General features: G+C 39.9%; 1 protein-coding gene across 1 annotated transcript in view; it reads right to left on the reverse strand.

The window, feature by feature from the left end:
- The window catches only part of GNAI2 (G protein subunit alpha i2), a 136,120-nt gene that overhangs the window by 48,909 nt on the left and 72,301 nt on the right, over positions 1–14,910 (reverse strand). The window contains exons 2-3 of the mRNA XM_081320722.1: positions 12,003–12,045; positions 8,218–8,359 (exon numbers count right to left, since the gene is read on the reverse strand). Of these exons, the coding sequence (XP_081176848.1) occupies positions 8,218–8,359; positions 12,003–12,045 (185 nt within the window). The remainder of the gene's footprint in view (positions 1–8,217; positions 8,360–12,002; positions 12,046–14,910) is intronic.

The raw sequence follows: 14,910 nt of genomic DNA on the forward strand, positions 1-14,910 counted from the left end.
TGAAGTGCTTTCCAAAAAGCCAGCTGGACTTTCTTGATTTTTTTTCTTGAAGATGTTTCACTTCTCATCCAAGACATTTCTTCAGTTCTAACTGACTGGTGGGGAATGAAAAGGATTTGTTTATATATTAAATCTTTTCCATTCCCCACTAGTTAGTTAGAACTGGAAAAACTTCTTGGATGAGAAGTGAAACATCTTCCAAGAAAAATCAAGAAAGTCCGGTGGGCTTTTTGGAAAGCACCTTTGGTTGGGATTATACAGAATTGCTCTGAAAGAGGCTAATTCGATATTGACATAATAGCAAATGGAAAGCCTACTTGGCAGTTGCTGCCAGGCTTTGGAACTCACTAAAGGGGAGGGGGGCAGTTTAGATGTATCTGGTGTCCCTTTCAACTATGGAAAGATATTCTGGTTCAGATAAATGTTAGGCATTTAAATTATGATCTAGAAGGTGTTCTTTTTTAGTATGACGGAATTTTTAATTAATGAGATTTACGTTTCAATTAAGGGACGCGGTGGCTCAGTGGGTTAGGATGCTGAGCTTGTCGATGAGAAGGTCGGCAGTTTGGCGGGTCGAATCCCGAGTGCCGTGTAACAGAGTGAGCGCCTGTTACTCGTCCCAGCTTCTGCCAACCTAGCGGTTCGAAAGCACGTAAAAATGCAAGTAGAAAAATAGCGACCACTACGGTGGGAAGGTAACAGCTTTCCGTGTGCCTTTGGCGTCTAGTCATGCCAGCCACATGACCACGGAGACGTCCTCGGACAAGCGCTGGCTCTTCAGCTTTGAAACGGAGATGAGCACCGGCCCCTAGAGTCGGAAACGACTAGCATGCATGTGCGGGGGAACCTTTACCTATGTTTCAATTATAACTCTTTTTCCCCCTTTTTACACTCTGGGTATTCTGAAGCAAATCTAATAAAGGATCTGACCCCCTAAGGACACGAAAAGGAAGCAGTTGATTTTCATACCAGGGGTGCCTCCCCAATTCAGAATCACCAAATTCATTGGCTAGGTCAGGGGTCAGCAACCTGAAACAGTGAAAGAGCCACTCGGAACAAGTTCCCTCACAAAAGGAAAAACTGGGAGCCGCAAAAAACTGGGAGCCGCAAAAAATGTGTGCACATGCGCGTACATGCGCGCATGTGTAGAACAGGGTTTGACTGAAGAGTGGAGCCAAGGCGAGATATGCACCTACGCTGCATATTTGAATTGATTGAACTTTTTTAGTCCCACTTTTTTTTTTGAACTGCACATGGCAGAGGACTGGGAGCCGCAGGAGACGGCTGAAAGAGCCGCATGCGGCTCTGGAGCCGCGGGTTGCAGACCTGTGGGCTAGGTAAACTAAAGGAAACAGGAGTTAAAGTATGACACTTTGGGAGGATATCAATATGGTGAAGGAAACTTTAAATCTAGCCAATGCAGAGCAGATAATCTTGATATAATGGGGGGGGGAACGGACCTACATGGACTTATGTCCCTGGTACTGGATAGCTAATTGATAAAGAATGCAGATGTTTTCACAGATAATAAAATACCTGAATGTGCATGTTTACAAATTCTTGATTGCTTGAAATGTTTCAGAAGTAGCCTTTACTTTACTATGAAATTAATATTTATTAGATCTCACTGTTGCATTTTCATAAACTTCCAAACAATCACCTCTAAATAATTTTGAGGAAGCATAACAATTTCTTTCATAATGGTTTGCTATGAGGAAGCATAACAATTTCTTTCATAATGGTTTGCTATCCCTGTGACTAACATTAGCCGGTTTCTTCAGAAAGTTGGGTTGCTTTGCCATCCAGATTACTGAACTGTAAGTGGTGACTAACTTTCAATCATGAGGAGTTGCAGTTATATCTGGAAATCCATGGGTTTCCATTCTTGATACAAAACAAAAATGTTTTCCTCTGACAAGTGATCTTTGCAGAAATACTGCATGTTTATCATACGGAATACTCCTTCGGGGCATATCAATCAGATTCAATCATTAAAATTAATATTTAATTTTTTCTCAAAGAAAATCACAGGGAAACAGACATATGAAAGCCTATTAAAGAATCTACAGCCACAACTTTCTCAGCATCAAGGCATTGGTTTATATAGGAAGGAAGGAAGGAAGGAAGGAAGGAAGGAAGGAAGGAAGGAAGGAAGGAAGGAAGGAAGGAAGGAAGGAAGGAAGGAAGGAATTCCAGACTGTTCCCCCCCCCCCAGAGTCTGATTAAAATTTAAAATCTCTAAGAAGCTGGAGAAATCCAGTAAAGTAAATTGGGCAACTTTACTCCAGGAAGCTTCTATTTTTATAGATTCAGGTAAAACATTTAGTTGGAAATCTGCAGTAAGATTTTAATTTATGGTCTCACATTTTCATGCCTTTGTACCAGTTATGGAACTGACTGTTTAAATGCTGCCTACATTCCTACTTCTTGCTCTGGTTCAGAAGATACACTTTCTTTAGAATTTCTTGGGGTCTGTAAAAGTAATTTGAAATTCGGCAGTAGGTATTTGAAAGTTCTAACAGAAAGTACTTCACTTGCACTATCTTTTATATTATTTCTTGCCTCTAAAGGCCTACATTCTAATATTTAATTTTTTTACATTGTATTTTAAAAAAAATCTCCTGCAGTCAGTCCTCACATTACAATGGCAATGGGAACAGGATTGCCATCATTAAGTGATGCAGTTATAAATTGTGGCATCACATGACTATACAGCCTAGCAATGGCAATCTCACCAGTCCTAGTTGCCGTTGTAACTCCAGGACTATGTAGGTCACCCTACTATTTAAAAAAGGAGATATCATCTGAAACAATTACAAACTCTCCAAAGTAAACATAATTCTGATCTAAGGGGTGTAATGTTATAACAGAATGGCTCTTTCTCAGTGAATTATTCGAACAAAACAAAACAATATATAAAACATTTTATATAAACAGATGCCATTTTTGCATATAGAAAGTAGTGTTTAGAAGCACTTTAAAATGTGCATAATCTTTGCTTTTCTTATCAAATTTGCCCAATATAAGAGAGATGTTCCAATCTTTTTTTTAAAAAAAAACCAGGCAATATATTCACAAAATGAAGTGAGCTTATAGAATTCAAGTATTATAGTATTATATTATAGTATTCAAGTATACTACACTGATGTATCTCTTTCCTAAGCAGCAATCTCTACTTGGGTTTCTGTAGTATTGCAATTCTAAAACATTTAGTGAGTGGAAAAGTCCCTACCATTTAAAACTATTTTAAAAAAGGAAAACAAAAACAGAATAACGGGAAAATGACCAAGAAAGTCTATATCATACATTTACACCTTGTAAGGACAATGCTCTCCCAATATATAATTCCTGATTTGTCCTAATCTATAGGGAAATGCTTTTAGTATCTATTAGTGAAGAAAATAAAATATATTCCCAATTTTGATCTTTCATTCTTCTCTGAAAAATTTCCAGTAAGCCCTCTATTCGTCTTTCAATTTCCACCCTGCATCATATTTCCACAGAACACAGGTGTTGTGTTGTTATGTATTGTGGTTGCAAGCTTATACTTGAAAAAAATTGCATCTAAGAAGAGCTGTGCTGAATTAACTCTGAGGTGATTACTTAGTTTCCTAGTTATGCTATAGAGAGCAGCTCTGCCATTCATTTTCATCCTGTCATTATACTGACTTTTTCTATGACTCCTCTAACCTTGTGATTGATAAAACCTCTTTACATTATCAACCTTAGAAAAATGATTTTTGGGTTTGCTTGATTTGAACGGAGACCTTGGAGAGATGGAGAGCTCCTTCTGTATGCAAATTCAATGCTTGAAAGTGCAAGCAAATTGCTGAATTTTCAACCACCCCATTTCCTCACAGACGAAGTTCCCCACCTCCCCAAGGTCTCCGTTTGGATAAAAGGTGTTTGAGCACTAGGGTTACCCCGAAATGGAGCGAACCCTGGGTTTCCAAGGGCCCCATAGGCGCTCAAACACCTTTTATCTGAACGGAGACCTTGGGAAGATGGGGAGCAAATGGGGTGGTTGAAAATACACTGAATCACAGTGTTCCCCATCTCCCTAAGGTCTCCATTTGGATAAAGTGTTCCAATGGTGGCAGAAAGGAGTTGAGGGAAAGCAGGAGACTGTTCTGTACCAGCCTGCTACCGGCCCTGCAGAAAAGGCAGGGACAACCCCTTTTACAAGAAGGCAAGAGGCTGGAACTAAGCCTGCCAAATTTATGGATACAAAAGCAAACAGAACAAAACACGAACCATGAAACAGGAGCTATTCAAGCGGTTGCCTTCAGCAAACCAGCCCTCCCACGCATTCCCCTTTTATACAGTTCAGGGCATGGCTTCTCTCTGCCTCCTTCCGAGGTGCCCCATTGCCTTCCTCTGTTTACTCCTGATTGACTGCCTCCTGCGTCAGGCGTCCTTGAACAGGGCCAGCTGTGGGTCATCTTCATCCACGCTGTCAGGCTCACACAGCTGGGTCTGCGTCGTGACCAGGTGGGAGGGGCCTGGCTGAGGGCTCTCATCAGCAAGCTCTCCAACACCCCCTTCCTCCTCCTCCTCTGAATCGTCCGACCCAACTGCGGAACCCACAGGCTGACCCTGAATCACAACAGAGACAGGCACAGAGTTTGCACTGAAAATGAAATTTTCTGGGGTCCGTGATCTCATGAGAGTTCAGATACCCATTCTCTGCAAAAGAGGATGGGCGCCTGAACTCATGCAATATTACGGCATCCAGGAGCTTCCATTGATTCTCCTCTTCCTCAAAGGTAGAAATCACAGCAGAGAGGAGACAGATCTTCTCAAGGTGAGTCTGGGGCAGCAGGAAGGGAGGGGGAAGCTGTTATGGGGAGCCGGGGGGGGGGGAAGAATAGAGGGAATGCTGAAGAGCCTTTGCAGTCATTCATAAGGGCGAACAACTGCCATGATGCTGCAACATTCGTAATTTTGGGACTTTCTCATAAACACTAGGGGACACTTATCGCATAACTTCAAACAAGCATTAAGTGAATGCTTATAACTCGTGGATTACCTGTAGTTTGGGCTTTGTGCTGCAGGCACCGATTAAAGAGGAAATAAAAAGAAAGCCAGATAAATTTGCTTGTGTGACAAGAATCGAGCTGATAGGAAACTTTATCCTCAATTCAGAAATTAGCACTATATACACCTTGCAATATCCCAAGTTGTCCAAAATCTGGACTATAATTTAATAGCATTGGAAAGCTTGCCATTTTTTTTTTGAAATAATAACATTTAATGCAAAAATAGATCCTATTTCGTGCCAATTGTCTATTACTGAGCAAAGGGTAGGACAGACCAGGATCAATCGCAAATCAGACAGGCACCTAATTAAGAAAGATGCTAAATTTTGAGGAAAGAAATAAATATTTATATAATTATTTATTAATCAAATTTGTATGGTTGTCTGTCTCAGAAAAACAACTCTAGGTGACGTACAGCAACCTGATAAAACAACAGATATACAAACAGTCATTATAAAAATCAAAGAATCAGTATTTAAAAAATATTAGTAAAAGTAAAATATACAAACCCTAGGGAGAGAGAGAATGAGAAATATCCATCTCAATAGTGAAGCCATTTAGACATTATCTCTTTCCCTGTGATTCCCAGGTTTGGTTACCTAACCTGATCTTGAGGAACTTCCAGAACACCAAGAGGAATGGTGCTGATATAATTTTGGGGAAAAGAATGTTCCATAAGGTGGGACCCACCAAATGAATATTTCTGGATGATGATACAAAACAAATGAACTTCTGGGGATGGAAAAATCAATTACCTTGTTTCACTAGGATTGCCACTGGGTAGCAGAACGGAATAATTGTAAAAATCCTTTGTGGATGGATTAAAGGTGAATGCCAAAAATAAATGGAAAGAAGAAAAATAAGATTCTATAAAAGTAAACACTCCTTAAATCCTACAGCTAGAAGCCAGCCACTAAACATTTTACATTATTTGAAGGCAGAAGTTGGAAAAGTCTAAGATGAGAAAATAATTAAACTATGTCAGTTTCTCTCCAGCTTCCACTTCTGAAGACATCAAGACTGAATTGCATGATAATCTGATTGTAAAGGTCACTCTAATACTTATTTTATTTTTTTTATTTTAATTCCATTTATATCCCGCCCTTCTCCGAAGACTCAGGGCGGCTTACAAGCTTAGCAGTAGCCTTCATTCTATGTATATGCCTGCTTATTAGGGCTTTCACACACACCCCAAGCGGCATTATTACAAAGTCAGCTTAATTGCCCCCAACAATCTGGGTCCTCATTTTACCTACCTCGGAAGGATGGAAGGCTGAGTCAACCTTGAGCCTGGTGGGACTCGAACCTGCACTAATTGCAGGCAGCTGGTGTTACTTAAGGAGGCATTAGCCCACTGCTCCACCAAGGCTCTTTAATACAAGGGCAGACCTGTCAGGTTTTTATTATTATTATTTATTATTTATTAAATTTTTATACCGCCCTTCTCCCGAAGGACTCAGGGCGGTGTACAGGGCAATAAATATTAAAAAACAAAGTACAAAAGTTAAAAACAATTAAATAATTATGCCGGATATATACAATAATTAAAACCATGTTAAAAACCCAACCCCAAACCCATCAAAGCAGGCCGGATTGCTCAAATAAGTAGGTTTTTAGATCCCGCCGGAAGGAGCGAAGGTTGGGGGCCATCCGGAGCTCAACTGGCAAGTGGTTCCACAGGTCTGGCGCGCCCACAGAGAACGCCCTCCCCCTGGGGGCCACCAGTCGACATTCTCTGATCGGAGGCACCCTGAGGAGGCCCTCTCTGTGGGAGCGCACTGGACGGAGGGAAGTTGACGCCGTTCGCAGGTGCTGCCGTAGGTAATCCAGACCCATGCCATGTAGGGCTTTGTAGGTCATTACCAGCACCTTGAATCTCACCCGGAGGGCAACCAGCAGCCAATGCAGCTCGCGGAGCAAAGGTGTAACATGGGAGTATCGGGAAACTCCCAACACAACTCGCGCGGCTGCATTCTGCACCAGTTGGAGCCTCCGAGTGGTCTTCAAGGGCAGCCCCATGTAGAGAGCATTACAGTTTTACTTTTACAGCATTACTTTTCTCCTCCTCTTCCCACCAAAGTATTTTAGAAGGCTAAGACAAGCCTAAAGGTTGAATCTAAATAAAATTATTTTACCCTTTCGATGGACAATATCTTCCTTTTTAGCCAACTTCCAAAATTTTATTGAAATCACCATGTCACAGTAGTTTGAATTGGGAATTGGTAAAATTAGAGGCACAGATATCACCTCAAATAACTCCTGAATCTGCTGATTCCACTCTGACTTTCATTTTTGTGGCAATGTGGTATATGAACCTCCTGTTCTTTTAAAACCAATCATTAGATTGTAGCTTTTTACACAAAGAGCAGAATGGAAAATTTACTTCCTCTATATAGTTTCATTTTGAGCGCTGTGCTGGGAAAGAAAAAAATAAAAACAGCAGCTTTCTGCATGACTAATGACTGTAATTAATCTACCTTCTAAGTGCCACTTCCCTGCACAAAACTTGAGCAAATACTGCACTAGATGACCAAAAATGTTGGCTGCCTTTCACATTGACAGTATCCGTTTCAGTGGAACTGTTGAGTGAAAAACACTGTTTGATACAGTTATGCCAAAGCCACTTCACAATCACTAAGCAAACAGCACAACTAACTTTGCACGATGTGGTTTTTACTTACTGCAACCCCAATTGAGAAAGTAAAGTTCATTGAGCTACTTCCTGTAGGCTTAAAAAATGAGCTTATACAGAAGCATTCAAAGAAGGAAGGGCAGATGGGGGAGAGGTTGTTGCCATTTTGACACTGAACGGCTAGGATTCTTGACACGTCCTTGCTATAAAACTGCTAAATAATTCCTTGGCTCCTCCCCAAACGAGCTTAATCATATTTACATCATCAGGCCTTAAGAAGCATACCAAGTTGATTTTGTAGAAAAAGCCTGGAGTCCATTGTTTTTAAACTGAAAAGGTGATTTATGTAAAATCTCTTCTCGTTTTGTGTTGTACTGGCTGAGCTACAGCTATTTACAAGCCTTCCATATTCAGCAAACAATTTTTACCGAAAACAAGCACCATTTTTCAGAACTGGATGAATATATAGCTCAAGATTTTAGACGAGCATTGTGATGCCCACAGAGGAAGTTAATAAACAATAAGGAAGTAAAAATGAAAACTAACTGCTCTAGAAGGATCACCAAAGTCAATCTGCAGGTTACCCATGGCTTTGATTATAGCCATGATGGATTGGATGGTGTTGCTGTAAACCACTGCTTTGTACTGTCGGCACTCCTCTTCTGAGTATCCATCTTCATGGATAATCCTGGAAAAGAAGAGGAAAGATTTTAAAAATCAATATATCTTGTATCCACAAAGGATTTAACATTATTTTGTATAAAATACTTTGTGAACGACTCTTTTCTATAATGTAATGTCACTGATATGAAATGAGTTTGCCTTATTTCTGAGCTGACCCACAATTAGTGATAAGAATATGCATGAAACCAGGGACAAGGAGGTATCAACAATATGCTGATAATACCCAATTGGAAAATTTCTGCCAGTCGTCCAAGTGAAGCTGTTGAGGTTCTGTTCCAGTATCTGGAGGTTGTGAGGGTTGGGATGGGAAAGAACAATGTAATAATTTAAGCTCAACACTGCCAAGACTAAGCAGTTATGGGTCTGAGCCGTGCAGATCCAGGAAATGGAATGTTGTCATCTTTGGTTCTGAACAGTATGACACTGCCCCACTCAGACTTAGTGCAGAATCTGTGGGTTCACTTGTATACACAGTTCTTACTCAAAGAGTAAGGGGCAACTGTGTGTTATATACCAGTTGTGCCTATTCCTAGACTGGCAGGCCTTGGCCACCTCCTGATTGGACTATTGCAACAACTTCTACAAGTACCCCCAAACTTAGAACTATAGTATAAAACTATATTATAGTAGAATTTTTGTCATAAGTTGTTGCAGGTGTAAGTTTTATAACAAATTTTGACGAATGTTAAATATAGTCACTAAGTGAATCCAACTTTCCCAATGAATTTTTTTGCTGGGAATTGGCAAAAAGATCCCAAATCGCAAATCACTGGACTGTGGGTTGATGCAACCGGTTATAAATGTAAGCTGGTTGCTAAGCACCTGAATTTCACTCACATGATCATGGAGGCATTGTAACAGTCTCAGTATAGCTTATAAGTCACATTTTCCAAGACCACCATAACTTCCAATGGTCATTAAAAGAATGGATGTAAGTTGAGGACTACCTATATGGGGGGAAGGTTTGCCCTTGAAAGACCATTTGGAAGTTTCAGGTTGTCCAGAATGCAATAATGTGGTAGATATGGGTACAACATGTTACATTCATGTGACACTATTACTTATCCACCAGCACTGGCTTCCAATAGGTTTCTGAATGCAATACAATGTGCTTTAAAGCCCTACCTGACAGAGTACTACTATGTTTCCCCCAAAATAAGGCTTACCCTGAAAATTTGGGGGCGAGGCACACACCTAAAAATCAAGCTAGGGCAGGGGTGGGTGGAGCTGCCCCAAGCACCCTGCACCCAGTTGCCTTGCAGCCAGACGTCTCCTTGCTGGCCCACTTCTTCTGTGGCATCTTCTGCAGTCAGGCCTGCATTTCACAGTCTGACCTTTCCGGAAGGCCACTGCAGCCGAGAGCCAAGCTATGGACTCAATCCATAGCTCAGTTCTGCAAGACCTATGCAGCTGATAACTGAGCTATGGATTGAATCCATAGCTTGGTACTCAGCTGCAGAGGCCTTCTGGAAAGGCCTGACTGCAAAATGCAGGCCAGAATGCAGCTGCAGAATGCAGCTGCTCCTTCAGCTGCAGAAGACGTGGACTGGCTGAGGTGAGTATAAAACACGTCCCCCGAAAATAAGACCTGGTGCCTCTTTTGGAGGTAAAAAAATGAGTAAAACCCGGTCTTATTTTCAGGGAAACATGGTTGGCTACTTTTGGGACCACCTTCTCAAAGGGCATCTGCTTACTCTATAGCTTCCATGGGGAGAGTAGTAATAGAAGTAGTAGTAGTAGTAGTAGTAGTAGTAGTAGTAGTAGTAATAGTAATAATAATAATAATAATAATAATAATAATAATAATAATAATAATAATAATAATAATAATAAGAAGAAGAAGAAGAAGAAGAAGAAGAAGAAGAAGAAGAAGAAGTAGTAGTAGTTGGAAGGGTCCTTGGAGGTCATCTAGTCCAACCCCCTGCTCAGGCAGGAAACCCTATACCATTTCGGACAAATGGCTGTCCAGTCTCTTCTTAAAAACTTCCAGTGTTGGAGCATTCACCACTTCTGGAGGCAGGTTGTTCCACTGGTTAATTGTTCTAACTGTCAGGAAGTTTCTCCTCAGTTCTAGGTTGCTTCTCTCCTTGACTAGTTTCCATCCGTTGCTTCTTGTCCTGCTTTCAGGTGCTTTGGAGAACAGCTTGACTCCCTCTTCTTTGTGGCAGCCCCTGAGATATTGGAACACTGCTATCATGTCACCCCTCACCCTTCTCTTCATTAAACTACACATACCCATATTTTCATCTCATAGGAAGAATGCCTTTTGGAGACTGCCCCTCCAAAGCAGCAAGGCAGAAGTACCCAATGAACACTACTGGCTTCAGAGGGAAAATAGAGTTGTTCCTGGAGCTCTGGTACATGGTTCAATTGAGGCTTTAGTCACCATTTGAAATAAAAAGGTGGCAATGGCCTTGAATAGGATCATGCCAACGTGGGCAATCTATATGTAAGGTTCTGAGAAGACCACCTGGTTTTCAGTGGAATTCCAGTAATGATACAGCATAGGAGATCTCTAAAGCAGGGCTTTCCAACCAGTGGTACGGGTATCACCTGTGGTACCTTGGCACCTGGCAGGTGGTACGCGACCATCCTAGAAAAGTGGTAGCGGGGGAGAGGCATGAGCTGAACTGGTGGCAGCACCACACAAGCCTGAGTGAGAGATGGCTGGAGCTGCAGGGCTGTCAGGGCTCAGTGGAAGCGCCAGGATCAGCGCCAGGATCAGCGCCAGGCTCCAGCTGGAGCTCAGCATTGATCCTGGCACTTCTGAGCCAAGAAGCACTAATCAGCTGGAATGTTGCAGCATCTCGAAGGTCTTGTGATTTACATTCAGATGCTTGGCAACTGATTCATATTTATGACAGTCACAGTGTCCCAGGGTCATGTGAACCAACCACCCAGCAGACGCAGGGAATAGAAACCAAACACCCCTCCACCCCACCCCTGCTGCCAATCCTCAACAGAAATGCTCACAACAATGAAAACCTCAGACAGGAGGAAGAGCGCCGCCGGGCGGGCAGGCAGGTGTCTTGCTCGGCTGGGGCTCAGGGGGCACTTTTTTCAGTGCACTGTAACTTCAAACAGTCACTAAGTGAACTGTTGTAAGTCAAGGACTACCTGTACTACATCACTTGTTTCCTTTTTTTGGTCATCAAGTTTTTTACACCTTGCTAGGTGACTGGTGGTACTCGGATGTTGCCATATGCTAAAAGTGGTACAATGGGTGAAAAGGTTGAAAAGCCCTGCTCTAAAGCACAACTAAAGGAAAATGAAGAGTGTCCCTGATCAAACATAGGGAAAAGACTTTCTTAAGATTACCTTATGAAAAGAGAAGTAAAATATAGTTATTTTTCCATGAATATCACCTACACAGGGAGACAACTGGTGCCTTGTTTAGGGTAATCCAGTTTATATGTTAGAAGAGCTCTTCTATAAGTGAAATGGTCATGAAATAATTTCCTTAACTAGACAAATCTTACAGAAGCTCTCCTGTGGTTATCCCTATTCATTATGTGCAAAATTACAATTAGCTATTATACGGATGAGTTTTTAATATGGTTTTATCATATACAGTTTAAGAATAAAAAAAATCTTAGCAAAGTATCTGTAACACGGCATAGAAGAGTAGAAAAAAAAACAATGCTTACTTCATCTGTTTTACAATTGTGCTCTTCCCAGATTCTCCTGCACCTATAAATTTAAAAAAACAACATCAGAAATGGGCTTTGTTACTAGTATTTGTGCTATATAAATTAAGATGTTAAAAATATGAACAAGGGTAAGATTTATCAGTGTTAAGTCCCTTCATTGCAACACCCATCATGTTTCCATTGCAGAATTTTAGAAATCTGAGGTTTGGATTATTTAATATCACTACCAAATGAAAGCTTAATTGGAACACCTTGGATTATTTTCAAGGTCTAAGTATATTTTGCAAATACAAGTTGTCTGAGTAAGTCTAAAAATCAAGCATTTATTATTATTAAAAAAAAAATTGAACCTGATTTCTAAAAAATATGTTGATAATGGATTCGAAATATTGATCCCATTACTTTCATTTATTTCCAGTAATTACTTTTCCCTATTTGTTCACAGGTCTGTTCAAGCGTCTAAAGAGAATTAATAGTTCTGGGTCTTGTCATATCCATTAATAATTCTTACCAAGTCAACCTTACATAAAGGAGAAATGTGAGAAGTCTATATAGATTGTACAGGAATGAAATCCCTTCTGACACAAGAATGTTAGCCAGCAATATTCAACTTCTGATAGATTTCTGATCACATCTGTATTCCCATAAAAAAATGCTAAATAGATTACATATGCAAAAAATTATATTGTGGGGAGAAAAAAAAGCAGAGAACTTCATTTCTATGTAACTAAAAAAAAAAATCAAGGGTCAAATTAGGAAGTGGCAGTTTTTACAAAAATGTCTACAACTGTGCAAAACTACTTTAAGGAGTGGTGTATATAAAACAAAAAACAAAAAATAAATTGTAAAACTAGAATATTTTGATCAGTGCTTGGCTTTTGCAAATTTTCTTCCATTTTGCTTTGTTACATGATTAGGACAAAGGTGGGATTCTCTTTCATATCATATCATCTCAATCATAGCATTCCTAGTATTTTGTCAATCTCTGTTCCATGTAATAGGTTGAAATAAAGCCTACAGATGGCTAGCAGCAACTCCACCCCTCTGGAGGGGAGGGGAAAGTGCTACATCAACATTTTTAACTGATTGATGGTGTTAAGTGATGTAAAGTATATGAAACTCATTATTTTCATCAATGAGGTTCGCAATCATTGAAAAGAACATGAATGCATGCCCACTCTAAAGCCCCTAATAATTTAAAAAAAAAAAAACAAACACAGATAAGTCCCAAGAAAAGGGCTCCTTTGTCACTTTCCCTGGTTTCTACTAGTCTCCTGGAATTATTTTCTCTGAATTAAACATTAGAAAATCACCAAAAGTAGATTGTGCACATTGACATGGCAGCTTGGAACACTGCTGAGAATTGGCCAAATAAACATTTTTAAAACAAATGAACAAGAAATTTTGGAGGACCAATTTTCAAATACCACCATGGACAAAGCACTTGAATGGCTTTCCATCCTCACTTTCCTTATTGAATTGTTGAGAATTAACTAGGGAGAGGAATGTCCTACATTGCTTCAAGGTTCATGAAGGGGGGAAAAAAATTATCCCAAAATAGTGTAGAGTTCCAAAAGTTTTGAATAAAATTGTTTTTATTACCTTTGACTCAGGAATTATGAAGAACCAGAAGCTTCATCCACAAAAAATCCAGTTTAAACTTCCTTTCTCTCAAATCTGGCGCTGTTTACCAGTCTTGAGATAGACTGCTGAATAGAAGGTAGTTGGATTGATATCCGTTAGGTCTATGCTATTTTAAGTTTTTCCAAGGAACTCTATTTTTCTAGTACAGGAAATACATACGTATTTCTGGTGAAGTTACAGCTTCCTTGGGAGAGAAAAGGGGATTCATAGCAAGGATACATGGTACTAATTAGAAGAAAAATCTTAACTATGTTTCTTAACACATTCACTAACAAGTTCAGATCTGCAAGCTGTTATCTACAAATGATCAGCTGTTTGAAACTTCACAAAATATCACTCAGTTCCGGCCTCTCATTTAGGAAAGTTATCCAGCTAATCTAAGTGCTATTAATTACTTCTGAATGTGTAAGAAATGTTATACAAAGGGACTTGCAACAAATTTGGCCACAATTTTTCCACTAGAATAGCCCCTATTTTGACACATGCAGTAGGGCAAAACTGATGAAAATTTACCTTCTTGTAAGCCAGAATGACCAGTTGGCAGAATTCAAATATTCTCAATTTCATTGGGAATTGATTTAATTCCAAATTCAAGTCAAGCTGCTTCTTTTTAGTCACTCATACTTGCTAATTAAAGCCCAAAGAAAACACAATATAGTTGATTAAAGACAATTCGTTCCAGCACTCATTAGCACATGAAGTAACAAGGACCGATGCACAATTATACTATGTTCATTGTTTCTGGAAGTTAACACTGAGCCTTGAAAACAGGCTTAGAGTTGGAAGTTCTTAAACCCAAGGAAAAGCATTTAGGCAACTTAAGCAACTGCAGCCTAGCTAGAAAACAGAGAGAAAACATAAGTGGGCAGTTTATGGTTCAGATTAGTTTTGGATTCACTGAAACAAAATGAGGGATCACACAAAAAATTGCATTGGAAGCAGATTTGAAAGCAGTCCTCAAGTGAACACTGTTTTCCCAACATTAGAGTTTTTTCTGATAAGTATAAAATAACACTCTTGTTAGGTGTACATGGGAAAGCATGACTAAGAACCATAACGGAGTTAACAGAAATTTCATTTTTTAAAATATGAATTCATGCAGGCTACCTCAATAGCACCCTTGTCAGTGCTGTATGCCAGATCTGTAGTTTCTACAAGAGTCACAAATAAAATATTTTACTAATTTATCAGGTGTTACTATCTAATTCTGAATTTGTATCTGTCACATAGAGGAGCTATGTTATGTAAGATAAGGCTGTTC

Source organism: Vipera berus, assembly GCF_964194415.1.
Source record: "Vipera berus genome assembly, chromosome: 2".
NCBI classification, from domain to species: domain Eukaryota; kingdom Metazoa; phylum Chordata; class Lepidosauria; order Squamata; family Viperidae; genus Vipera; species Vipera berus.